General features: G+C 35.6%; 2 protein-coding genes across 5 annotated transcripts in view; both read left to right on the forward strand.

The window, feature by feature from the left end:
* Positions 1 to 2,159: 2,159 nt before the first annotated feature.
* LOC110185253 (uncharacterized) lies at positions 2,160 to 16,382 on the forward strand. Of its 4 annotated transcripts, none has more exons than XM_086838634.1 (4): positions 2,160 to 2,200; positions 4,852 to 5,038; positions 8,765 to 8,940; positions 16,113 to 16,382. In XM_086838634.1, the coding sequence occupies exons 2-4, from the start codon at positions 4,861 to 4,863 to the stop codon at positions 16,347 to 16,349; spliced, it is 591 nt and encodes a 196-aa protein (XP_086694760.1). In that variant the 5' UTR covers positions 2,160 to 2,200; positions 4,852 to 4,860; the 3' UTR covers positions 16,350 to 16,382. The 4 variants fall into 4 exon arrangements, with proteins under 4 accessions (XP_086694760.1, XP_020809649.2, XP_020809648.2 ...); XM_020953990.2 differs by having other exon boundaries at positions 2,170 to 2,550; XM_020953989.2 differs by having other exon boundaries at positions 2,170 to 2,289.
* An 8,959-nt stretch (positions 16,383 to 25,341) lies between these two features.
* Positions 25,342 to 27,753, forward strand: part of Ccn (cellular communication network factor protein Ccn) — a 67,570-nt gene continuing 65,158 nt past the window's right edge. The window contains exons 1-2 of the mRNA XM_020954014.2: positions 25,342 to 25,449; positions 25,673 to 25,877. The gene's annotated coding sequence lies outside the window, so the exon portion shown is untranslated. The remainder of the gene's footprint in view (positions 25,450 to 25,672; positions 25,878 to 27,753) is intronic.

Consider the following 27,753-nt stretch of genomic DNA (forward strand, 5'->3'; position numbering starts at 1 on the left):
CGTTATTTTTGAAAAGTAAATTTGAATGTATTATTTATTGTTGTCTATAACTATAACTATTTACCGAATAAATTAAATAGAAGCTTGTGTTGTTTTCTGTAGCATCTGTTTGTAAATATTTATTTTGTAAATGGATTTCAGTTTTTAAATTCCGTATTTAAAAACAATACATCTTTTTTCTGCTAACCATTTTTTAGGTTTTAGTGGTTCTTACAAATAACTTATACAAATGTCAATTTAAAATAAGCAATTTTTTATCGAATTTCAATCTGTAAATATAATCAATTTTCCAATTCCACAAAAATTTTCACAAAATCCATTAAAGGAATTATCCAACGTTTATTGACCTGCCGTTTTTCCTTGGAAAATTTGTTTGTACATAGAACCCAAAGGGGTGAGCGAAAAATCCGATTAAAGCCTCCCCACGGGCCACCCGCTAATTCATTTCAATAATTGAGCACCTTTTCGACTACCTTTCGACTGGCCGCTTTTTCATGGCGGAAAAATGTGGTAGAAGGCGGACACGAACGGAAGGGGAAAGGGCTCTATTAGTTCTGACATTCATTTGACAGTTTGACGAATGAATTATGTACACAAAGGGGCACAAATATTTATGAAAGAAATGGATAAAATGCGGGAAAATATGGTGAAAGAAAGTGAAGTAATAGAAAATGTACACTATGGAAATTAGGGAATATTTTGGAAGAAAAATTGTATTAATGAATTGTTTATTTAAACAATTGACATTTAAGATTCAATATTGTACAAATAATACATTTTTAGAGTCTTAACTGAAGAAATAGTGTAACTTTTTGAAACAATAATTTATAAATAACAAGCTTTAACCAGTTGTTCATATTTAGGATTAAAAGCTGCATAATTTATTATTATTGTTACATTATATTGATTAAGATAAAATAAAATAAAAAAAGTAATAAAAACATTTCTATTTAAATAATTTTTCCCCAGTACACACAAACCTTAAAGTGTACTAGGAAACACGGGAAACTGGTCAAAAGGAAATGTAGGGGTAAAAAAAGGAAATATTCAGAGCGATTTCTATCGCTTGCACACAATTTAGCTCCGTTTCTTTTCCAACTTCTTGGCCTTCTTCTTGGCCTTCTACTTTGGGCCTGGCTTCCACTTCTTTTTCCCCTATTTCTCCTTGTCGACTCCCTTAAATGTCTTCGTAACCCCGAGGCCGCCAATTTGCTTCCAATTCCTTGCTTCAAGTGTCTGCGAAATAGGAAAATTTTTGCAGGTTTGAAGGTTTGAAAATAAGGGAAAAGTGAGAGAGAAAGAGCGCGAGCTAGCAAGATTCGTATCGTGGAAAACAATTTTAAATGGCGCACACAAAATGCCGGAAACCAGACACAAAATGTTAACGGAAAGGGAAACAGACGTTTACACACACACAGGCACACACAGGCATAGGCAGCGAAACGCACACACGCACACCGAGTGCCATTTTGAATGTGTTAGTTGATGCAATTTAAATGCCACTTAAACGTCATAGAGAAATATTCTTTTTACTTGATTCATCTCAGCTTCTGATGGCTTTTTACAAATTTTATTTGGTGTTATTTGATTGTTTCCTAAATTGTATTTTAATAATTTTCTTGTAAAATATGAAGAGTTAAGAAACCGTTCAATAAACTAAATATTTTATTGAATATAGATTTATTTCCCCCAATTTATTTCATTTATTAAACATTAACCTGACTATTTTCATTACAAAAACCCATCCAATTATAGAATTTTCAATTTGTTAATGACTGCCTTTAGTTGAACAGGTTTTATTACCTATTTTTCATCATGCTCCTCCTTCGACCCAAGTACCATTATCAATTTTATTTTCGTCTGATGAGCAATCGAAAGCAAGCGAAGCAACAATTTCCACGAGTGGGCGCTGTTTAATTAGACAAAACAGCTCTTCACATTTAACGCATATTAATTTTCAACTACGCTATATTATTAACGAACTTTGCCTTCAGCAATTGCGAAAATAAAAAAAAAACAGGGAATATTATCAGCGTTTTGCTACTGACTTCTTATCATTTGATATCAATGTTGTTGTCTATGACGCCCCCGCAGCTATGAAATCAAAGTACTTGACTTTCTATTGGCAATATTTGGGCATTGATTTCTCACCCTTCAATCAGAGTTCTAGTCTCGTTTTTTTCCAGGTGGTACTTCTCAAGTAAGTCCGTGGTTCAGTTCGCATTTTTTCGGCGGCAACAGCAGTAACAATTAAAACCAACGAGCAACGATTGGAGGCAGCATTTAATGGTATATAACCGAGTATCCTCAGCTGAACGTGTAGTAAAATAGATAGCCAGAGCTGTGAAATTAAATTTTATTTCAAAAACGTTTTCACATAACAACAAAGATAGCACACTCACACAGAACAAATATTAATTGTTGGAATTGGAAACAGAGAAACAGAGATCTGCCACTGACAGTGAAACACAATTGCCTCTGCCGAATTGCAATTTAATTGCTGAAAATATTTGGAACTCAATTTAAATTTGACCAGAAATAGTCTAGAAGGTAAATATAAATTTTGCTTTTTTTATGCACATATTTATTAGTATTTCATGAAAGCAATTTGAATTTATTTTTCTTGCTTTTATTTGCTGTGTGTTCTTGTATTGATTGATAAGCTTTTAGTGGATTAGTTTCTTTAGATTTAGCCAGATTTGGGATTTTCCAAAGAACCTTTGAGTGCTTTTGTGAAGTGATTGATTAGAAAATAAATCTAAATACAAGTAATCAATAGAAAATCAAATGATTTAAAGTTGTTAAAGTGGTATAAACAGCCTTGAAGAGAAATCAATTATAATTATGGCAAAAGTATTTAAAGCTGTTAAAATTCCTCTATACTTGTAAATTAAAATTCTAAATTAAGTTCATTTAAATATACTACGTTACCTTTTTATATAAATTCCAAATTAGAAACTAATTGCAGTTGCTAGCATATGCACTTGTTCCTTGAAGCCTTGTCCGCCCATTTGTGCTCATTATCTCCTCGTCCTGTTTTGCTGATGTTGCTACTCCTCCTTCTCCTTCTGGTTTCCTGCGCTTTTCTTTCTTTTCCCAAACTTTTCTTGTTTTCTTTTCCCACAAAGACAAAATAGCTGCTGCAGATAGAGACAATCGAGTGTGTGGGTTCAAATGCAGGAAATGTTTTCCCTGTTTTGTCTGTGCATTTGCGCTCGTTTTCCATTTCACATATCCTTTTCACAGGAGTAGCTCCTTTTCAGCTCTGCTCTTCTCGCCCATTAAATGGCGCGTTAAGCGGGAAAAAGAGAGCAAAAGTGAAGAGAGTTGGTAATGCACTCTTTAAGCTGCTTAATTGTTGCCAAATACTCAGGGAATTTTCACCCAGACACTGAGAAAATTGCTTTATAGAAATAGTTCTAAATGTAGAAACTAACATTTTGTGATTACAATTACATAAAAGAGACAGAGCCTTAATATGATTAAATCTACAATTAATTATTGATAAAAATAACGAAACTCTAAGACATAAAATATTTTTAGAAAACATGAAAACATTTTAAGTCTTTATTGTTGTAAAATTTTCAAAGCTTAACATTGACAGAACTTAATTTAATTTAATTTATTGTAAAAGTGTTAAGTGTCCGATTTTCATTCTGAGGACTTTTGATTTAATTTTCATGACATTTAATTTTATAACACAAAAGGTTCCCTGTGCTGACACTGTAGTCTTTAACTCTTCAGGAACTTAAGGATGATGCCGGCTCATAAATCTTCAGCCGACGCCATTCAAATTGCTCAATTGATGGCACTGAACAATGGCTGCCGATGCGATGCTGGGGCTTTTGATGGCCGAGGCCAATGGAGGATTTTCCTCCATTTTCTCGCATTGTGCAGCTGTCTGTTTAGCGGGGGGGAAAATGTAGAATGGAGCAGCAGTAAGAGGCAGGATTTGTAGGCAAGGAAGTTGGGCGCGCTGAAGCGTTAATAAGCCTTGCAAAAAAGCACACACAATGTGGCATGCAATCTATGCTGGTTGTCAGTCTTCCAGAAACCAGTAACTTGGGGGTCAACGATGGGCAGATTGGCAGAAAGATCTAGACCATATGCCTTTTAAAATATGGAGGAATTCTTAGCTTAGATTTAGGAGATTTTCAAGGATAATAAGTATTATAAACAAAAGCTTAAAGAATTTACAAATAAAACTATAAATAAATGATGAACTATATAATAAAACCTAACATAAACCCTTAAAACAAATCATTAATAATAGTTTATGAATGAAATTAATATTATTTTTATACAAATTCAATAAGTACCTTTATAATTAAATTGTGTTAACTGAAAATCCATATATTTTGCTCCTAATAATGTGCTAATTAATGGTTTAACCGCAACCTGTTTTGTTAATTAAGTCTAGTGACGCAAATTCAAAAGGTGTTAATAAAAAGTAAATTAAATAAAATCAACAAACGGTTTCTTTAATTGATTGAAAGTCAATAAAAAAGCGTAAATATTTCTTTAAAGTTTAACAAAGAATTATTTTTATACCAGTTAGTTAGTTAGTAAAAGAAATATATACAAATTTAAGGGTAACCCGAAACCTTCGTTAGGAATAAATTGTAGATATAAAGGCCAGCAGTGGCCAGAGGCCAAGTAACAGGAAAGGATACTCCCTACAACAACCCGAGATCCTTTTGTTTCCTTGTTTATGCGCGTAGACAATTGCATTTTACTCTATTGTACAATGGCGGCAGTACTCCTTGAGGTCTCCTTGAGGGCTCTACTTCATTGTATTAATAACTTGACGCCGCCTGAATTGAAAGCAAATTTTCTAATCCTTCGTTGCAGGTTGGCAGGATGGCAGGATACCGTAGGAGTCCTCAACTACAGCTATATATACTCTTGGGCCTGCTGGCCTCGGTGTTTGCTTCATTACCAGGACAACTTCAAGGAGCAGCAGCAGGAGGTGAATCAAGAATAGATGTTCTAGGACTAACGCCGGGCCAGAGAGTCCTGGCTGCAGTGCCTGCAACGGGTGAGCATTGTTTTATGTCATCAGTGATGGTTATTTGGGTTACTGGGATTTTTATAGGAGATCGTAAAACAAGGCTAAAAGGGTTTTCAAAAATATATAGTTAAGTTTGCGGATAATAAGATTTTTAACTATTACGCATCTGAGTCTCACATAAAACTAAACAGTATCTTGTCCCTTGGTTTATTAATTCACTTAACTATATTTTTTATTTTAATATATATATTATTATTTAAGAATACCCTTTAAATTCCCTGTTTCCACATATCTAACATATTCCTTTGTGACTCTCTATATTCCCCTCTTGGTTTTCCAATTAGCTTTGTTTATCACGCATACGCACTGTGGTCTCCTCGCTGGAGTGTCACCTGGAGTGGAGGGCATAGAGAGCACGAATGTCAACGTATTCTTAATTGGTATTTCGTTTTCCACCAACATTTAGTTGCTTTACCTTGCAATCAGCGCTTTTTCCTAGTTCTATTTCCATTCGCATTCCCATGCCATGGCCGTTGAGAGCCCCAAAAATAACTCAAGTGTCACAGGGCGCTCTTGCTCACCACGGCGATGTTTCAAGAAGCTGTGAACCGGTGAGAGCGGGTTAAGAAGAAGGTACAGAAGGGGTTAAGTGAGGTACAGAAAACAGTCAACTGCAGCTAATATCAGGACCTAAAGATTTCCCCAAAGTTATTAAGATTAAAGTATGAAGACGTAATTTTTCCATTTAAATTAAAATAATCTCCCAACTTAGTTCATATTTTATATTATATCTCTGTCTCTTATAGCCAGTATAACCTGTAACTTTTATCACTTACTGAGCGTTTTGTGTGACACTATTATCCCATTGCTTCTTCTCCCCATTTCTCGTCAGTCTTCAATTTTGAGCTCCACTCGTGCTGCTTGTTTTTTTTTGTTGTTTTTCCGCTTCTGCTGGTAGTCGACGACAATCGCTATATCCGCTTGTTGCCTGTGCCAGTTGCTTTTAGTCCTTGTGTGTGGCCCCAGGACCAATCCAGATTCCATGCCTTTGCCCGCATCCACCTATCCTTGGTTCTCAACCGCCTGCAACGCTTCCGTTGCAACGAGCGTTGCAAGCGGCATTTGATGTCGCCTGGTGTCATTTGTCACGCGTTGTCGCTGCCGTTGTTTGTTTGTTTACCGATGCGTTGCTCCTTCTTGCTGTTGGTGTTGCTGTTGCTACTGTTGGTGTTGCTCTTGCTGCTGCTGTTGGTCTTGCTGTTGCTGTTGCTGTTGTTGTTGCTGCTGCTGCTGTTGCTGCTGCTGTTGCTGCTGCTGTTGGTGTAGGTGTTGCTGCTGTTGCTATTGCTGTTGTTGCTGTTGCTGTTGTTGTTGCTGCTGCTGCTTTTGCTGTTGTTTCTCCTTCTTGCTGCTGTTGTTGCTGCTGCTGCTGGTGGTGTTGCTAATGTTGCTGTAGTTGCTCGTCTCGCGTTGTCAACGCAGATAGTGAGACGTGCAGAAAGGAAAATCGAAGGGTAATACGCGATTTGATCAAATTTATTATTAGTTTTTGAAAAATGATCTAAATTTGCCTTTTAATTTCTGAGCAAGATCACACTTGAATTTAGTTTAGAAGCCTTTTTTATTAAATCAAACTAGAAATAATTGTTGAATTACATTTGATGACTTTAAGAAATATTTTTTCCAAGTTAATTAAAGCAATTAATCCAGTTATGATTGTAAATTTATAAATTTGATTGAAATATTTTCTTCAGTGCACTTTTTGTGTTTATTTTTCGCATCCAAATGTGTGGGCCAAGTTTATTCTTGGCATCATTAAGCGCTGACGACAACACTTAACACATATTGTTGCCATCCACTGGCCATGCTCCTCCTTGACACCGTCTCCTCGCGCTTGTCCTCATCCTTTTTCCCTTTTCCCTTCTTCCGCTTGGAACACTTCACACAATTGAGGATAAGTAGTGCCAAATGCCGGGGAAGCCATTAAAATGCAAATTTCTAGTGGTCACGTGATGATGCTGCACGCTTGGCCCACATAAACACAGCGCAAAGAACAACGAACAACAAAATACGAGGCCAAGAAAAGCCAAAAACAACTGACACTAACTCAACACCAGGCACTGCATCATCGGTGACTTTCGCTTTTATAAAAAGAACAAAAACAACAAGAGAAAATGTCCTCACTTTGTTTTGGCCTTTTCCGCTTTCCTCTTTCGCTTTTCCGTTGCCATTTGGTTGCTTTGGTTGGGTCAGTTGTCTCATTTGTTTTCCAACCGCGATGCTTTTCTGTTTTTTGTTTTTGTTTGTGTTTCGGGTAATTTTCAACTTTAAAATGTGTGATTTATTGCCGAGATGCAGCGACAACTTTTTGCGGTGCGTTAAACATGGCGTATGATCAACGTATGCGTAACGCGAACTCCTGCCAGCAGCACTTAGCGACAGACGCTCAAAAGCAAAAAAGCAGAAAAGCAAAAAGCAAAAGCAAAACGAAGAGAAAAGTTATTTCGCCAAAGCGTTTCTGAACTGCAGTTTGAAATTAGTTTCAAGCGACAAGCGCACAAATCGTACAACAAGTTAATTAAATAACTTTGGCGAAACGAAAGTGGGAAAATGATTGCAAAATTAATCTCAAAATATGAAAGATGTTGATAAGTTTATTGCACAAAACTGAAAATCCCTGAATAGTTCAATGATTTCTGATCTAGCTTTTGGGCGCAAAAAAAAAGAAACTGAAAAACAATTAAGAATTTATTAGGTGAAGCATGAAATTTGAAGTTAAAAGTAGATTAGCATTATAAAAGTTTGCTTTCAACAAATATTGCATTTTCGCAATAAGTTTTCATTAAAAGTATTTCTTTTTAATAAATTAATCTTACTTTTAAGATTACTTCAACTAAGATACATCATAAATCTTTTATAAGCTTTATTTTTATCTCCATTTTGTATGAACTCATTGAAACGGAAATTAGAAAGTCATTTCAAGCTGAATGGCATTACCTCCATAAAAAAGGGAACCCTTTTTTAAACTTTTCCCCAAGGTGAGATTGCCAAGCAATTTGATTTCTTTCCTTCGACTTCGATGATGGGACAGAAGAAATGTTGGCCTTAAATGTCCAATTGATTGCCAACGATTTGAGCTCCTCCTTGGAAATTGTCTAATGACTGCAACTCGAGACTCTTATCAAAGATTCATGTGCACATTTGCCAATCACCTTGACGAACGGATCGCATTTCTCCGATTTTCCTCAAGTTTTTCCTTAGCCACTTTTCGCCATTTCCAGTGTGTGTGTGTGTTTGTGTGTATTTTCTGTGGCAATTGCACTTAACTGACAGTAAGTAGCTAGTTGAACTCAAACAAAATGCTTAGCGCACAATCCGAGAACAAAACAGAGAAGAGCTCAAGGAGGCTTCAAAAAAAAAAACTCGAGTGCTTTGGGGTTTTAGATGGAGGACAGCTTTTGGAGTGTTTTACAATTAAATTTCTTGCCAAGAACAGGCAGAAAGAAATTATAGAAAGTGAGGCTGTAACACTGGGAGAAAGGGGTTTAAGGATAAGGATAGGATTAGGATAGTAATAATAGAAACTTGTCATACCTCTGAAGGTACTTAATAAAAAGTACTTTATAAAAAATATTCTGTATATTAAATATATATATTTTCTGCATACTTCTAAACCCCCACAAAATCACAATTACATCCCATTTTTTTCAGTTTAATTTCAACACCTAAGGATATTTTTTCTCCTTCTTACAGGACGCGTCAGTTTTTTGCTTTACCAATTAGCCTCGGCCATAAATTCAGCCGCCGACGGCCTGATGCCTCAGACGCTGCAGGAGGAAGTGGAGGTGGAAGTTCTGGAAGATCGGGAGCAGTTCCTGTCCGCCAGTCCGGATCCCAACTGGCTGGCCGCCATGGCCAATGAGTTTCAGGTAAGGAAGAGCCCTCTCCCAAAGATAACTCCTGCCAACATAAATCACGCTGTGTTGTTGCTGCTTAACTTTTGGCATCGTGTTCGTTTCGTTTCGATTTTAGTATATTTTCGCTTTTTTTTTTTTTAACTTTCGCCCCGGATATCTGTCAGAGCTCCCTTCCTGAGCGGGTGGTAGACATTTTTGGAGTAGCATCTCCTTCGGGCACGTGACCGCACGGTGGTCACGCTCCAGTGCCGCCGGATTTCATTTACAGCCAGAAGGCACGCCACGTCGCTTCCCTGGGATTGAAAACAATCAGGCGGCGCCACCAAAAGATTTATCAGTGTCTTCGATGTGAGTGCCATCGAAGGGCAATAACCGATTAAGTCCTGAAACCAACTTTATCACTGCTCCTTCGATTACACAGGCTCTTAGCAAATAATTGCGAGAGGATTATAAATCCTAACAGGCTTTAAAATTTCAATTTGTTCAGAGGTTTTTATGCTAAGAGCACTCAAAAAAAGGGGTTTGAGTATATATCAAGATAACCTGAAAGGTTTTTAAATCTTAACGGGGTTTAAAAATGGATTTAGTACCGATTGTTATGCTCGAAAAATTTATGATCCTTAAGCCATAAAAAATATAAGGAAGAGAGCTAAGGCAGCTGAAAGAGCGCCCTGCTGTAGAATTTTAATTTTCTATAATAAATATTATACTAATAATATTATAAAGATCAAAATCTAAAGTGCTAAGAATCGATACTTAATACAGTTATTATTCATGTTGACGAACATAAAAATATGTATAATTGATATACCTATTTTTCCCCAATCAAAAGTAACTCTTCATTTAATTTAATTTCTATTATATAGCTCTCAGTTTCCTAGCTTTTTTGCAAAAAAAAAATCCTTCCCTACAACCATTTCCAATTACGTTTCCTTACAACTACCAACGTCCTGTTGATTTTTCCTCCCAAAAAGCCCCACAATGTGGAACAGCTTGGTTTCCTTTGGTTTCTATTGCAGGCAGTTTGATTGAAAATTCATAGTTTCGCCCGTAATAATCACATCATACAGATTCATGATGCAACCCACTTTGCCAGAAATTGCCTCAAAGCCAAACCAATTTCAGGGTTCGAGATTGGAGCTGGAAAAAGCTGAAACTGAGAAAGAGTGTTGGGATTATGACATGCATCGAAAGGTTCTCATTAGCACTTCAATAAATAGATTGTAGCCTCTCAAAAATAGGTTTGCTATATAGTTAAGTTATATATATTTTATAATGGTTGTTTCTGTAAAAATTTAAATACTTGTATCTTAATCTTTCTCCCTCAAAGGGTACTATGGAGGGTAGAGTTTTTCCAGTTTTTCCGCATTGCATTTTGCAATGTTTGCGACTTGGTTTGGCTTTGAGACATCTGCTTTCAATTTTGCAGATTGTCTAGCAAAAATAAATGCAAATTTTATGCAAAACAAACGACACTGAGATAGTGAAAGATATATGTTATTGTAGCTGGAGAATAGGGAAAAGTCCGCCGTTGGGTTTGCTTTTCCGCTGTTTGCATTGATAAGAGACTGTTTTTGGTTTTTGCTTCCTTTTTTCATATATTTCATATTGTTAAGACTGAGTTTTCTGGGATTTTTACAAAGTTTAGTAGTGTATTTAAATATTTGAAGGAAGTTTAAAGCATGTTAAAGAAATCAATAAAAATAGAGCTTAGTATACCCTTTTTAGGTATTAAAACTCTAGGGATCTTTGGAGCAACCTAATATATATTTTATATATTTTCTATAATTTTTAATACTATTTTTAAGTATTTATATTTATTCCAAAATAATATAGTTTTTTTTCTGTCTTAAAAAACAAAGAATATCCTTTAAACGATTCGCAACTAAAGCCCAAAAATCTCCTGGCTCTCCTCTGAGAACACTGTTTACATTTCGATGAATTCCAAAGCTACTCGATTCCATTATTTCTTGGATATCCTTGGCAACATTTTTCAGAGAACCAAAACCGCTGTTCATTAGGCTGTTGGCAGCACAGCATCGCAAGCAAAAGAGAAAAAATACACAAGACAAGGCCTGGGAAATGTCCACTGGGGATTACTTTGCTTAATTCAACTGCAAATGAAAATTGTTTGTTCTGTAAATTCAATCTCTTGGTGTCTTGTTGACGTTGTCATTACGCCGATGTCTGGCTGGGGCTCAAGCAAAGGCTCAGTCTGTGTTTTCAATCCAGGACTTTTCTCCTCCTCCTCCTGCTGGCAGCCATTGCCAGTGTTCAGTTCATCAAAGCGTAATCTGCACAAAATGGCGTCACTTCCTTTTGAGGGCGAGGTGGAAAAAAAAAGCAAGCAGTCCAAGGAGGCAGTCCAAGGAGGCAGTCCAAGGAGGCAGACTGCGAGGCAACTTTAAGGCTAACTATGCCGGCGCTAAGGATGCCCCCTAAGCATCCGAAGGATCTCCGAAAAACCGCCTCCCTTGGCTCTCTCACCTAATGGAGTCATAATTCTTCAGCTCGTTAGCAATACATGCAGCGTAAATATGCTTGCGCCGAAAAGTATGCCAGGCATTTCTTTTCGTCCTTGCCACGTTTTTAAGGACCCTACCCTGGAGGCAGTGCTTTGGGCAACATTGGAAATGCCAGAATCGAGCACAGCCGTTGTTACAGCCAGCTTGGTATTTGAAATTAATTTAATTTCCAGTTAGGGATTGTAAGGAGTTGTCTAGCGGAATCATCTTATAATTTTCTCGTTCTAAAAAATAGGGAAAATTAGATAATATTTGTATTCTAGGTATATTAAATCGATATTTTGATATGCTAATTTTTTGGCTAAATTATAAATTTTTGAATATCATAACTAAGCCAAAAATGCATTAATTTCTTTCATTAATTTTTATAGTGGCAACAAAACTGCATACTGGGTTTTACAATTTAAAAAAATCCACATTTTTGAAAAAATTTTCACGAATTTAACGATGTAACCCCTTAAAGAATTTTGAGAAAAATTCAACAATTTTTTTTCTCCAGAACATGGCTAGATTGATTCAGCTGTTGATGCTGATCAAGAATATATATGGTTTATAGGCTCGGAAATGATTCTTATACTAAGTTTAAAAATTCTGACTGAAATTAGAATACTATGCAAGGGTATAATAATGTATTTAAAGTCGAAAGTCTGGCTTTTAAAACTATCGTAAGGGTAATTTATAATTAAGTTAGGCTCTTAACTTTGAGTTTACATTTGTAGATATTACTAATACAAATTTGCTGTATCACTTTAAATTAAAATTGATTAATAAGGTTCATGGGAATAAGGGAATTAATTGGCAAGTAACTGTGTAGCTAACATAACTAAACTAGACCTAGGCCTGATCCCTTTTATAAAAACTATATACTTGATAATATTGTTATGGTTATTTAGCTGTATTTCAATACTCAGGGTATATTTTTGGGGCTGAAGGGATATTACTATCACTATAATTTTCACTGCCACTATCACTATAGATGTAAACAGGAGAAAGGCCGCGCACAGAATAAGGGGATTGCGACGTCCGTGCCTGTATTTATAGTCCCCGAGTAAAGAGAACAGAGAAAGTGAGAGCGAGAGTGCAATGGAAATTTCTTATTTTAGGCGAAGCGCTATAGAGAGAGAGAGAGAAAGCTATCTCTAGAGACACAGAGAGATAGAGACAGAGAGAGAGTGAGGGAGAGAGGCTATTTATTGCCATTACAATATTATAATATTACAAAAACGGAAGTTGACTTAGTTAACTTCTTTATTTATTACTTATAAATATTTAAATATTTACTAATTTTAATACTAATATTTTTATATTTCCTTATTCTCTTAGGGTATCCCTTTAGTCTTACAATTTTTAATGAAAATCCTTCACCATCAATTTGTTTTCCATATTCCTTGCAGGCGACTTCCCTTTCGCATCTGTGTGTGTGTGTTGGTGTGTGTGGGTGTAAGTGTGCCTTGTTGTGTGTTATTTTTGGTTGTGTGTGTCCGTGTTAAACCTTTTGCCTTTCGGGAAGTTTTCTGGGCCGTGGGCGTGAACCAACAGAATGGCCGCTCAGCCTGACAAGTTGCTTAATTGAAAAGTGTTTTGTTTGGCATGCCTGAGGCCAGGCTGGGTTGCTGCACTGCAAATAAAATATAAGTTATAGATTAAATAACAAAACAAAATTTAAAACTATACTCAGAGTTAAATGAGTTAGAAGTTAGAAATAAAAAATACCACTTTTCTGACTTTAAATCAAACGAATATCTTTTTTGCTGAAGTCCTTAAATTTCTTCTAAATTTAGTTTGTCCTTTTTTCTCAGCCTTGCTTCTCTAGGCCTTCAGGATCTTGGCCCCAAACTGCTGATTTGGCAACTTTTACGTTCAATAATTTGCTGCTTATTTATGCGCGTGCTTTAAACCCGGCTAAAAAGGAGCAACAAAGGACTTCCGCTTTCTTTTCTCGCAGGACTTCGTCATGGCTTCTGTGATTACACACTGGAGGGGAGTCCCAGAAGGAGTCCTTGCCGCATATTTATCACTTGTGCCACTTTTTATTGCTTCCTCTTTCGCATATCGCCAGCTCCTCGTGTCGTTCCTTTAGCTCCTTCCTATCCTCCGTCATAAATAATTATGTTATTTTAGATTCCCTTCTTATTTTTGTTGTATTTTTTGTGCTTTGCTTGGGGCGCCTCGCGTTGAGTCGAGATAAATTGTGGCAATAATTATCGCACATTTTTCAACAGCGCCATTTTTCAACGACTCTCAGCTAAAAATTGGTGACAGTTTCAGTAATTAAGTCGACATGGTGACTTAATGACGTCGCCATGCCCGTGTTTATGTGTATTTTATGTATTTTTAATTAACTCTAAATGTTGATTCGGCAGATTTGGGCCTCTGCTAAATTAACCTAATCAAAAGCAACACTCAGCTTTGTGTCTGAAGTGGAGCTCTCTCTCTCTATCTGGAGTCTGTAGTCCTGCAGTTGATCCTTTGTGTCTCAAGTGTTTGTCTGTCTAATTGGTAAATTTAATTAGACGGCCAACGGTCACCTGGTTTTTGTGTTTGTTTTTCCTCCTCGTCTCTGTCTCGTCCTGGCTGCTGCAACCAGTGTGAAATTCCAATTTTCTGCTCAAAATTTAATAAGCACGCTTCTGGATTTCGGCTAGTTGGGAGTCTAGCTAAAATTTATAGACTCCGCTCCTTTCGTTCCTTCTGGCGGCAAACGTAACTTTAGTTTACCTTTTCCTTTAACTCTGACGTTAACGGAAATGCAACACTCTGGGGCGGTGTGTGCCACGCCTTGATTTTCGCCCTCCAGTCAGTCAACTGAGGCCATTCCAAGGGGTGGGATTTGAGAGTTATTTAGGTTTTAGGAAGAAGGTGTAAATAATATGGGAGAAAAGGCCTAAAAATTAAATTTAATAGAAATAAAATTGTAGAAAGCCATCTGTAATTTATTTAATATATAATTGTTTGTGGCCCAAAATAGGTTTACATATGGTTTATTAAAATAAAAATCTCTATTTTAATATAACAATATTTTATTGTTTATATATAAATTATACATATAGTAATATTTGTAATATTTTTATAAAAAAATTTATATGATAATTCTTAAGACATATCAAATCTTAAAAAACTCATAACTAAGTCAAAAAAGCATTAATTTCAATTCGGAAAGCGGTTCTGTGTTAGTTTTTATTAGGATAATAAATCTGCATACTCAATTTCAAATTTAAACAAATTCAAAATTTTGTCAATTTTTTAAAATTTAAAAGATGTAAAAAAACGATCAAAAACATTGAAAAAAATTAAAAATTTTTTTTTTCAACCGGACATGGCTAGATCGATTTAGTTTTTTATCCTGACCAAGAATATATATGGTTTATAGGGTCGGAAATGACTCCTTAACTTAATTTTAAGCTTCTGTCTGAAATTATAATACCATTTTTTAATCGATATTAACTATATTTTAATATGAAAATTTAACGACAAATCAAAATGTAAAAAACTCATAACTAAGTCAAAAAAGCATTTATTTCAATTCGGAAAGCGGTTCTGTGTTAGTTTTTATTAGGGAAATAAATCTGCATACTCAATTTCAAATTTTAACATATTCAAAATTTTGTCAATTTTTAACAATTTTAAAGATGTAAAAAAACGACTGTAAAATTTGGAAAAAAATTTTAAAATTTATTTTTTGACCGGACTTGGCTAGATCGATTCGCCAATTAATGCTGATCAAGAATATATATGGTTTATAGGGTCGGAAATGACTCTTTCACATTGCTATAAGCTTTTGCCTAAAATTAAAATAAATAAAATAAAGCTACTTTTCTAAATTTCACAAAAATGTTGATACAAATAAAATCCTAAACTCTTGGAACTCCCCTCGTTTCAACATAAAATATATAACATGGCTAAACTGCTTTGGCGCTGTTTACTGCAGTTTTCAATTAAGTTGCCAATGCCCCTTCTGCCTGGCAATTTCCGTGTCCCTCAAAACTCAAACTCGACCAGGTTGCTGTTGCTGCTGCTGCTTCCCTTTTTAATTAGTTGACAAACTTGCACATTTTTATCGCCGCTTGTTCGCTGTTGTACCTTTGCCAACTTGCTCCTGTTTGTTCAATCCCTTAGCTGTCCCTGGTCCTTGGTTCTCTTATTAATTTCATTTTGCACCTGTAATTGCCAGTATATATATTGCAATGCATCGCTCATACGCAGCGTTGTACCGGAAATTAATTTCCGCTGCGCTTTGGCAGTAATAAAGATCAGGAACAAAAAAAAATGGTGGGTGAAGGGTTATTTCCTTAACAATGTCAGGAGCAGCAGGGTTCTAAACTGAAAGATTGAATAACTGAGCAGGGAAAATTATATAAAATTGTAATATTCATAAATTTTAGATTAGGTTTAGGGTTTTTTTAAGAATGTTTATACGGGGAGGAACTACTTTAGTTCTTAATTTTTTTTTAAATTTTTTGACTAAAAATTTATTTTCCGTGTGATAACTAAGGGACTCTTTAAAACACATACCGTCTTTTCAAATATAAAAATTACATGTCTGTTCATTTTTTCTTATATCCAATAAGTTCCTTATAATTTTATTATATTTCTCTCTCTGTACCCTTACTTATCTTTGAATTTTCCAATAATAATCCTTTCCTTTTCCTTTCCTACCAGAATGTTCCCATATATGAGACTTTTCCGGCAGACTTGCAGCACTGGCTGATGGATAGCTATGGCATCAGTGCCACGGATGTCTTCCACAGCTGGACAGGATTGGGATTCAGTGGAAGGAGCAGCAGTAGCAGCAGTAGCAGGAAGAGTGCAGGTCCCCGGAAGAGTCAACTGATCTGCACTGCCGATGGACAGTGCTATGAGGTCAACAAAATTGTCACCGCCTGCTGTCCATTCTGAGCACACTCAATAAATGCATTGAAACATTGAAAACAATTGAAGGGAAATCATAAATTTTTGGCCGCAGGACTCACAGGAGACAGTGTACAGGACACAATCCAATCGATTGGCATGAAGTTCCGGCATTGTCCGCAATGAGACCATTAAATACCGTCGCTCTCGTGGTCTCTGGTCATATGGCGTCCATCTGTTGGTCAGTTTTTGGAAGGATTCGAGGGGGCTGTAATCGAAAGCGGAAGCTGCCAAGAGCATTGACTGCTGATGCATTGGGTTCTCTGTACGGTCAGCGTTTTTTCCCTTTTCTTTTTTTTCTGTGGTGCTTCAGTTAACTAACCGAGATTTTCCGGGTTCATTATACCATGATTTTTTTGTGTGGGACTTCGATTTGGGCACAGGTAAAGGTTTAATATTGTGTTTTTATGTGACAAGGGAGATTTATAAGGAGCTTGCTTTTAATACTTATTGTGAAGTTTTCAGGTATATTTTTTAAATGATATGTTTTAGTTTTATTCAGGAAATAATACCAGCTAGTTATCAATACATGTAGGAGCTTTAAAATGTCTAGAAATTATGTTTCTACATTTATTTTCTCAAAGAAAATTCTACAAGTTAAAGTAGAAGTAGAATAATATAGTTAAACCCCTTTTAAAACACCCAAAATAATATTTATAATTTGTATATATTCTTCCCTTAATATCTGTATTAAAAAACAGGGTATTTCCCAGCTCTACTACCGTTCAGAAAATCCCCAACAAAGGTCCCTCGGGGGCTTTGTACTCTTTATGCGTGTCTGCAATCAGCGACAACGAATGTTTCCATGTACGGAAAGCGTGCCAAAACAAAAGGAAAAAGAGTGTATCATCACAACAAAAACCGGAAAAGCCCTGCCAACAACAAAAACAATACCAACAACATCTGAATTTGGGGGGAAAATCAACATGCAACAGCGAAAAATGGCAGCAACAAATGTCAGTTATTTTCATGCTGCTCTTGCCTTCGCCACCATCTTTTAACTTTTCCTTTATTTTTGCATGCTGTTTGTGTGTGTGGGATTTTTTGTTTTTATTGCAGAAATCATACATTGATTCGTAACTAAGAAAATGTAGAGGAAAATTCCAAAAGACTTTGAAGACTTATTTTCAGGGAAAGTGGGATGCTTTGCGGCTTTTATTTAAGAAAGGTTTTTTTTTAAAGAAGCAGAAAGATACTACAGATAAGATTAGTTATTATATTATGACCCCTTTAAAACAATAGATAATTAGTTCTAAATTTTTATTCACTAAAATATTTATGTAAAATTATAATATATATTTTTTTAAAATTTATATAGTACAAGATCCATTTAATTTTCCCTATCAAAATGTGTGAAAAACACGCCACTGTGCTGCACAGCGTCTCTCAATTGTTTCGCTGGTAAACAATGTGATTTTCAGCGTGAAATTTCATTCAATCGGCACCGGGTAAAGGCCATGGCTATAACCAATCCCCCACTCCTCCTCAGTTACCAACTCCCCCCTCAGTTACCAACTCATGCAATGGCCATTGGTGGGCAATTTGTGTGTGCGAAGCGGCGCGTGTGTGCAATCGAAAAAATATGTCGAGAGGTTTTCCCTGTTAAAAATAAAAATAAGAAAAAAAGTGCACACAATTTTTATAGTATTTTTTAATACCCCCCTCCATTTTGCATTTTTTAGTGAGAGAATTGTTTTGTATATTGTCTGAGAGGATTTTCGGTCTTTTTCTGGGCAAAAATTGCTTTTAATTGATCAAATTGTTTAAATATAAGGCATTCATACGTGCATGCATATATTTGTTTGTTTGTTAGTGTTTCGCTTGATGGGTTTCATGTATGTATTTTAAATTTCAATTTAACTTGCATTACATTTGTTTATTTTTATTAAAATGTTCCATTAAAAGTGGGAAAAAATTGATTTTTTATGTCTGCATATGTAGTTCAAGTTTTTATTGACATCATAATAGCAATTAACTAAATGTGATTTGAATTTAAATTGTTTTTACTATATGGGCTTTTTTTGACATTTATATTTTTTATGACCAGAATAACGCTTTTGCTATTTTAATTGGCATTTTAAGTTTTTGCCAAGACATTTACTTATTTAATTACAAATAATATTAAATGGTATTTGTTATTTAGCCAATTTATCTCACAAATAAAATAATTAGTTGTGTGTTATTAAATTTATTGAACCATTTGCTTATTTAAATTATTCCCACCATCTGCCTGAGGCCTTAAATTCCTTAATAAAAAACAAATAAAATATTAAGCTGTGCCTGTTGAAAAATAAATAAATAATTACTTATGTACATACAAGTGTTTTTTTTTTGTGGGTTATACAAGAATTCAGTAAAGGCCAAAAACCAATGTCTGAAATATTCGGTAACGATCCATTTAAAAATAACAGCATGGCTTATAAAAAAACACGCTCTTAATTGCTGCTCGTTGGAATATAAATAATAAAAAAATGTATTAAAAAACCCTTGATAAAAGTGGACACTTTGATATCCTTTTTTAACAGATATATATTAAAATTAAAACATTTTGAAATGCAAAGCGCATTTATTTATTAATTTTATGCTTTGCTTATTAAGGGAATATATTTGAAATACTTTTCTACGATTTCGGGGACTTACAAAATTATATTTAAATATTTATCAATATTATACACAACCTTTCTGTCATAACCCATGATCTCTTTAATTTCTTACAATCGCCCATCACTTTCGCGGCTCTTTATTTAAACTCTGTTGCAATTTAATTAAAGAGCCTCGCCGATCCGAAATGAAATATATATAAATAAATGAACAAACAGGCAGACAGACAGCAAAAGTGCCAAAAATATTCGCAAGCATAAATGCCAGCGATTTTCCGGGTGCCCTTGCTTTTCCTTACTTAGCAATGGTTGCTGCAACCGGGAAAATGTTGGCTTAAAAGCACTGCTTTTGGCCCTCATTTTTCTCCCCGCCAATCTGTCTGAGTGCCTCACCCATATATATATATATGTATATATCTGCTCCTATGCTATATATTCCTATATAGGTAATGCATGTAAACGATATTGCTTCACTCAACTGTCAGAGGGCATTAAATAATATTTTACGTCTGTGTAAGAGAGGCGGTGGGGAGTCATCATCATCATCATCATCGTCATCATCAGGACCTGTGACATTTCTGACTGCAGGCTGCCAGGGAATCCCGAAAAAGGCCTCACCATGGCACTCCACCGAACGGACAGAGAGACATATATGTCATGTGCAGAATTATGTAACACAAGCTGAAGGGAAGGGGGGCAGGGCATTTAATTTTTTAAGCAAACTAAAATTCTGGCAGCCTTTCCATCTGCCTTCACATTCAGCATGGAAAATGTGCATAAATGGTTGCATACTTAGTGGGGCTTGGCATGCAGGCTCTTCAAAGGATTTGCTGGCAGCCTAGACCTAGTTTCGGGTTTTTTGATTTAGTTAGTAAAAACGTTATTTGAAGTGCAGTAATAAACGTTCGTTTTTTTAGTTTTGAATTTTCTTGGCTTTGGTGGATTTTATAGAGATTTTATTGTGGTTTTTGAAGGGTTTTCTTTGGGTTAGTTTTTGAATTTAAAGGATTTTCGTGGAAATTTGAATCAAAATAATTATAAATTGTCTAAAATTAAGCACATATTGAAGCGAACCATTGATTTGCATTAAAATCTAACCAAATTAATATTAAATAAATATTAAATTTAAGCAAAAAACTGTTAAAATTGAAAGAAGAATAACTTTGTTACATTTTATTTAAATATCAATGAATTTGTTGTAAGATTTTCTAGTATATTTAATATATCCCCATGTAAGCAGTAATTTTTAATTATATATTTCAATGATCCAACATTATTATTCTGTATTTAAATAAATACATATATTATACAAGGATCCCTCGTACTTTTTCTTAAAGACCACTCCCATTTTCCCCTCACTCTTCTTCACTTCTCCAAACCCTTGATAGTTAGGGGACAAGTGAGGTCGGTATTCCCATCAGCAATTTGATAGTTGACTAAATTTATAAGGAATGCATTGCCAATGGCAAAGCACTTAGATATGAAATTTGAGAAGTTTTGCCCTGTCTCCTTACCAATTTCCCATTTTCCACCCTGGGGGAATTTCACCTGCTGACGACACGAACGTGTCCAAAATGCGGGCCTCAATAATTTGAGGTGAGTTTATTATGCAGATAAACAAAATGGGGTGCCTACGTCGATTTTTGCTGATTCAGCGTTAAGTTTGGCCAACTCTCAGACACACACACATGGCTGACTCTTTTGCCAAAAGCCTTTGGGCCATGGTCAACAATTGCCGGCAATCATCTAGGCAGTTACCTTATTACAACAACAAAGAGCGACGGCCAGGATGAGGCTAAAACTTGGCCATAACGGGAGGAGTTATCTGACTGTAAATACATAATCTGCTGGCTGGGAGGCTGGCTGGCTGGGAGACTGGCCCAAAAGTGAACCCGTCGACGTTGCAGCTTTCTGGTTCCCAAAAGATTTTAGCCGGCTCTTGTGCACCTTGAATACGGATTTACTTTTATTGCGGCAGCTTTACGTTGCCCACTTCTTAAGGCACTGAGAGAAATTAGGGGAAGAAATAAAAAGAAATAAAATATATATTAATAATAATAATTATAATAATAACTTGAATATGTTACTGATGAGGTTTTGAGATGGTAGTCTTTGAGAAGAAATATGATTGTTTATGTTTACCTCGTTTATAATATTGTTTTAAAAATATTTAATTATGTAAATATTTTATTTACTATCCATATACTTGAAAAAATTTTAAAATATACTTTTAATAATATTTTTTCTAATTTTCAAAGGACCGAACCCCTGTTAACCTCTACCATTTTATTTTTAAGGAGGTTTCATTCCTACCTTCTGTTGTTATTTCTATTATATCATGTTATTTATGATCCTTAAAATGAAGAAATTTTATATTTAATCAAATATATTTAATATTGTTTTTTAGTATATATAAATTTATGTTCTTAATATAAATTTTTCATATTTTCATAGAACGAAAACCTTGTTAACCTCTCAAATTTTCTCCCTCTGAAAATCTTCTTTTCTTTTCTACTTTTCGTTATTGTTGCTCTGCTGCTTTTGTTGTTATTATTGTGGGTTCCGCATTTAGGGTTAAGCAGGTGCTTTATAAACCAAGCATCCAGGTGGGCCAGCCTCTAACGGTAAATAAGGACAAATACCACGTAATGGGCAACCTGTGCGTGGCTGAAGCACCATAGAGTAAAAAACTAGAGGGATAGCCCAGGTGAATCCCTTTCCTCATTCTATTTCACGCAGAGGGGTGAATGGGGACTTGGAAAAAGGGATGCTGTGGAGGCTGTAAAATTTTCACCTTTTAATGTGTCCCCAATGCGCAATCAAAAGATCCTTGTCAGTCACTTTTGTTTAGTTTTCTCCGAAAGGTGAAGACGTGAACTTGTCGCTCTGATATTGTTGCCATTTTATTCATAATTACTTAAACCAAAGTCTGGCTCGACATCTTTTTAGTGGCTCGTGAAATATTTATTAAGTGTCCGCGAACTTTTGAAATACTTTTCCCCATAATTTTGACGATAATGCGTTGGCTTAGATTTCGGAATTTTGCCCAAGAAGTTCCTTATGGGTTATTAAAGTCCAAAGTTTTTGATAGTTTTCTACTTGCGAGGAAGAGTGTTTTAAGTGGTTATTATCTTGCCTGTGTGTGTGTTGTTGAACTTCATAAATTAAATTACGCTTTAAAGTTTTTAATAGCACAAATGTAATTCGAGTTTACAGGTTGTTTTGTTTTTTAAGTGGGAAGTTAATCTCTTTATGAAATAAATAAGGGACATTGGTGAAAGTTTAAGCAGGATTTACATGGAAATTTTATTTTATTTAATTTGGGTTTGAAGGAGAAATAGTTCTTGTTTTTATTTAAGTTGGAAAATCTAATGACATAAGTTTTGGAATGAGTCTAAGCCTTAAATTACCTAGGGGCCCACTTTTTAACTTTTAATTAATTAATTAAAATTACATAAACCATAGCTAAACTTTCTCCAATAGTGCTTATTTATTCTCTGTTTAATTTATATATATCATTTATTTATAATTTATAAAAAATACTGCTAAATTTCCTACACCATAAAAACGGCTTTGAAATATTTCACAGTTTTAATTATAAACTGAAACCTTTTCAAATATCAACAAAAAATTGTATAAAATTTTGTATAGATTTCCATTTCACTTCCCCCATAAAAAATACCCCAACATGGCCATAAATCCAGGCAATACCCTCTCCCAACCAGTCAAATATCAACTATAACTCACCACAAAAGCAAATAGAAATTGCCTTATATAATCCACACTAGCAACAGCAGCTCTAAGGCCACTAAAATAACATAATTCATACACACACAACACACAAACTCTTCATAGGTCCACCACATGAAAGACAAATAGAAAACAAATGGAGAAACTAGCGGCAAAGCCCGGCCGACATATTGAAATTCATAACTACATACAGAAACCAATTACAATATCAATTTAAAAGGGATTAAAATGGCCTCGTACCGGTCCCCATCCCGGCCTTGGGGCTTAAGCAACGCTACTTCCAGCCAGCTTTGGGCCATGGTCAAAATGCGAGATACTTTGCGGCGTATTTAAGATTTGTTCCCTTGTATAAAATTTGTGAAATTGCAAATTGTATTTGCTGGAGCCAGGAAGGAAAAGGAAGTGAGCGAAAACTTTTAAATGAAATCCTGAGCTGGCAGATTTTCATAATAAATAACGAAGGCATTACACGAGCATAATCAAGCATAATGCCATTGTGTAACATCAAATACGAGTGAGTATATTGTATTGACTCAGGGTAGGAGGAGATGCCCTCAACAAGTGGCAATCTCACTCTCTCCCTGCGATTTGGTGTGGATTTTTGCATAATTTATCTTGTTTGCTTGTTAAATCCAGGAAAATGCGTACACAAAAGACCGCAATTTATTCGTCAGTATTACCAGTATTGGTGGCCAGCGGGCCGAGAACTAATTTGGCTAAGTAAAGATGCAGATAGTGCAAGCCGGAATGGTGTGCAAATAGAGCAAAAGAAGCTGGTTAACTGCAATCTGCACATTAAATTGAAACGCTCGACCAAGCAATTTAATTTCGAAAGTGCCAAAAAACAAGGGAGGTATGTATCTTTATATCACTCATCCTCCTCTGAATTACTGGCTTGTCCTTTCCTCTATGCTCTCATCGATTCGTCGTCCATCCATCATGTCCATCAATTGCTGGGTCTTAGGCCCCGAGACAGATAAATCAGTTAAGCATCGTCATGTCAAGTTAACAGGCGATTACAAGGGATTTACCTGACCAGGATATATGTACAACGTGGCTGAAAGGCTTTTCCAAAAAGGTCAAGATGGTTCTTACCTAGCTTCTTGTGAGTTATTGTATTGCGTTAAATGTTTAGAAGATTAAATAGTTAATTATATTTAAGTAAAGATGATTTCTAATCAATTTTAAATAAATATTCCAGTGTTAAGTTCCTTTTTTTTTAGTCACACTTAAAGAGAACCCAATTAAGTATAGCTGATTTCGATAGGCTTGACCAATGCATTAAATTAACTGACGATTACAAAGGGCTTTCGACACGGACACTCAGGGATATATGTATATATATAAATATCCCCTCCGTACGATAACCAATCGAGTGTAGGCGACGCAACAAGCAAATGACAATTGAAAGGATAACAAGGAGGACAAACAGACAGACACAGTCCTTTTCACAAGCCCGCTTGTTGATAAAAGAAATTAAACACACACAAAAAAAAAACACAGAAATAAAAGAAAGTTAAGCCCGCAAGACAATTGGCAACGGGTGGGAGGAAATGGTTAAAAGGGGCTTTCCTTTCCTTTGGTTTGGGGATCTGCGGCATTTGTCTCGACTGTCGACTCTGTCTCGTTGACATGACGTTGCGCGAATTGTGTGCCAGGATTGTCTGCTCCTTGTTCTGTATACAGTATTCAGTATTCTGTGTTTTTTGGTTTGCTTTTACTTTTGGCCGTCTGTCGTCTGCCTACCACCAAGTGAGCAACACGCGCCAATGATTATGTTGCCGCTGACAATGACAACAACAGCGGTAACAGCAACAGCAACATTAACAGCGGGAAGCAACAGCAGGAGAAGCGGCTACAGTGGGAGCAACATTAACAGCGGAGCAACAACAACAACAAAGAGCCTTAAGACCAGCAGCACACACACACAGAGAGAAACACTTATGTTATTGTTATTAATTTCTCACTCACTCTCACTCACTCTCTCTTGATCTTTATATTTGTTTGTGTGTCTATTCCCCTCTGTGTTTCTCTAGAGATAGCGCTCTCTCTCTCTCTATAACGCTCTGCCTAACATTAACATTAGTGATATCCATTGCTCTCTCGCTCACACGTTCTCTGTTCTCTTTGCTCGGGGACTATAAATAGAGGCACGGAGGTCGCACTCCCCTCATTCAGTGCGCGGCCCACCCAGTGTAAACATCTACGGTGATATCATCTGATCAACACAATACATTTGGATAACCACGAAGAAGCCCATTTCAATAATGAAGTAAGTCTTAAGCATGACAATGTATATTTAAATATAGTATTAATGAAATACCTTATCAATTAAATATTTATATATAAAACATATATTTAATTACTTTTAAATTGTTTTTTTCCAGTGCCTCACTAGCAACATCAAGCAGTCACATTAGCCTTATAAAGCAACTCAAGAAGCAACAGTAACCAGCAACAGTCAAGACACCGAAAAGAGTCTGCAACATGAGACAGCAACATTTTGGTTGGCAACATTCGGACTCCAGTTGGCGGCAAATGTTCGGTTTGCACGAAGCTTTTCATTGACTAAATGTGACGCAGGCGCAACACTAACTCCGATTTAAGGCCAATCCTCCGCCTTCAATTTCAGTTCGTTCTTGTCACTCGTGCGTGTTGGTCACACGCGGCGTATGAGTGATATTAGTTGATCCATCCCAGAGTCAAAGTCGAAGTCGTTTTATTGGATTTTGGCGCAAGTAAGCACACAAAAAGCCGGCTAAAGTGTCGCTACTCGTGTGTGTCTGTGTGTTGACGGAAATACTTTGAGCAATCGAAAAAAAGGCAAAAGAAAAAAAATAAATAGAGAGGGAAAGGTGGAAAAAAACCAAAAGAAAAAGTCTTGGAAAATTAACTTGGCCCATTCGTTATATTGCGAGTATTGTTCTTAGTGGTTATATATTTTGTTTGGTTTCTGCCCAGGCCCCCCTGCCAGCGCGAAAGTAGGTTAATTGACGTGTGTTGTGGGCGTGTATCTACGGGGGAAATAATAAAAATATATACGTAACGAAATCAAATAAGAGAGCTGCCCTCGGTGAAGTGGTCAATTGCCCCAGCCAGAGGCTTCTGAACTCATCTGCAGTACATTCTAAGGGTGTGAGCGAGCCTTGGCCCGAGCTTATTAAAGGTATGTAACAGGAGACTCCTCTTATCACGAAAAAATGTAAATTATATTAAGAAGACTTAGAAAGAATGAAAAAAGTAATTAATGCAGGCATAATAAAAGCAAAGAAAATTTAAAGGAAAGTGTGAGCAAGGGTTAAGCCTAAATGAAAATCAACTGAGAAAACCTGAACAAATATATGAAAAAGACTTGCCATAATGATATTATAAAGGATTATACTAATTAAAAGCTAATAATAAAGTTGAATTGTTATTTTAAATAAATTTAAGGGCTATTTCAATCACTCATTTTATTATTCCAATCATCAAATATTTAATTGCTAGCCACCACTTTGCTAATGGCTCTTTAAATAACTCTCTTTCATATTTTTTTCGGGGGCATTGCATTGGCCTGTCATAAATTTCCATAACTTATCAATAATAGTAGAACAATGCATTGGCAAAATATCTATTGTTTTTAGTTGAATGAGTCTAGGCACAGATAATTTATTTTCCTTTTGGGCAATTTTAATTAGTTTTTGATATGAAAAAGCCATGGAAAATGTGGGAATCAATAAACTGTCAGTTATGTGAATCGATAAAAAATGTTTTATGGCCATAAAAAAATTGTGTTAAATCTATCTAGGGAGTTGAAAAAGGTTAAAAATTTAATTGACTTTTTTGAAATAGAAGTTTTGTTAAAATATTGAAAGAAATATATAACATAAAAAATAAGTTTAGACATTATTCTATAACAACTCACATAAATATTTTTATATACTTTTCGTTATGACATTATTATGTAATACATTATTTTAAAGTTACTTGATTTCATTTAAGTATTTCCCATTGACATCCATTTAATGTAATTTAATTCCAAAACCCCAGTAAAATACTCATCCCTTTTGTAAACCAAATTATAATGAAATTACTCTTAGTTAGCTAAATACAAATATTAGTGCAAAATCCCTCAATTAAAACATTTGATTTTAATTGCAAAATGCCTGACAAACTATCCCTTAATTAGCCACATAATCCAGATGAATTTTTCGTCTATTGTCGCATTGACACTGCAGCAGCAAACATTGAAAAATAAATACATATATGTACATATAGTATAATGCCAAAGGGAATTTTATTGCACAACCAGAAACAAAACATATGCAAAATAAACTTCAAACAAATGTCCCCGCACACCCAGAAAACACACATAAACACACATAAAAAGGGTAAATAAAACAACAGAAATTAAAATAAACAAAGTGAGCAAAGGGTTTCGTGGGAGTGGTTGCGTTTCGGTGCCTTAAAGGCAACTCTGTTGCACAAATTTATTAATTCTTTTTTTTTTCATCTCAAAGTTGTGGCTATGTGTGTGTTGGTTGGGGGGTGTGTCAAAATTTAAAAGCATTCCTTTTGGACGGGCAATGTCCTGGCAGCTGCGGGTCTGTGTACGTGTTGCCTTTCGCCTTTGTTTTATTATTTTGCGGAAGCTGCGAACCAACATTTATAAAAAGGTTTTTCTTGCTCGCCAGGCTACGTGAGCCATGCAAACACACACCCATACACACACACCCGGCACATTGCTCTGCATTACCGTTATTTTATGACGGAAGTACATTTAAGCAGATTTTTTTTTCCACAGGACTCGCGCTCGCAAAAAAAAGGGCTGCTGCCAAATAACAAAGCAAAAAAATAAAAATATAAGAGCAACCGAGGAAATTTAAATATTTTCTTTTACGCTCTGCTTTTCATTTGCCCGTCTCGCTAAAATTTATGACCAACAAAATTGGAATATGCCCCGAAACAACAGCAACAATAATAAAGACACAGCACAAAGTTTACTTCGATTGCCATAAAAAATAAATGCAAAAAGGATCATAGGGATTTTTTTGTTTCCTAAA

The sequence above is a fragment of the Drosophila serrata genome, unplaced genomic scaffold, assembly GCF_035046125.1.
Source record: "Drosophila serrata isolate PLE 108 unplaced genomic scaffold, ASM3504612v1 contig_359, whole genome shotgun sequence".
NCBI classification, from domain to species: Eukaryota; Metazoa; Arthropoda; class Insecta; order Diptera; family Drosophilidae; genus Drosophila; species Drosophila serrata.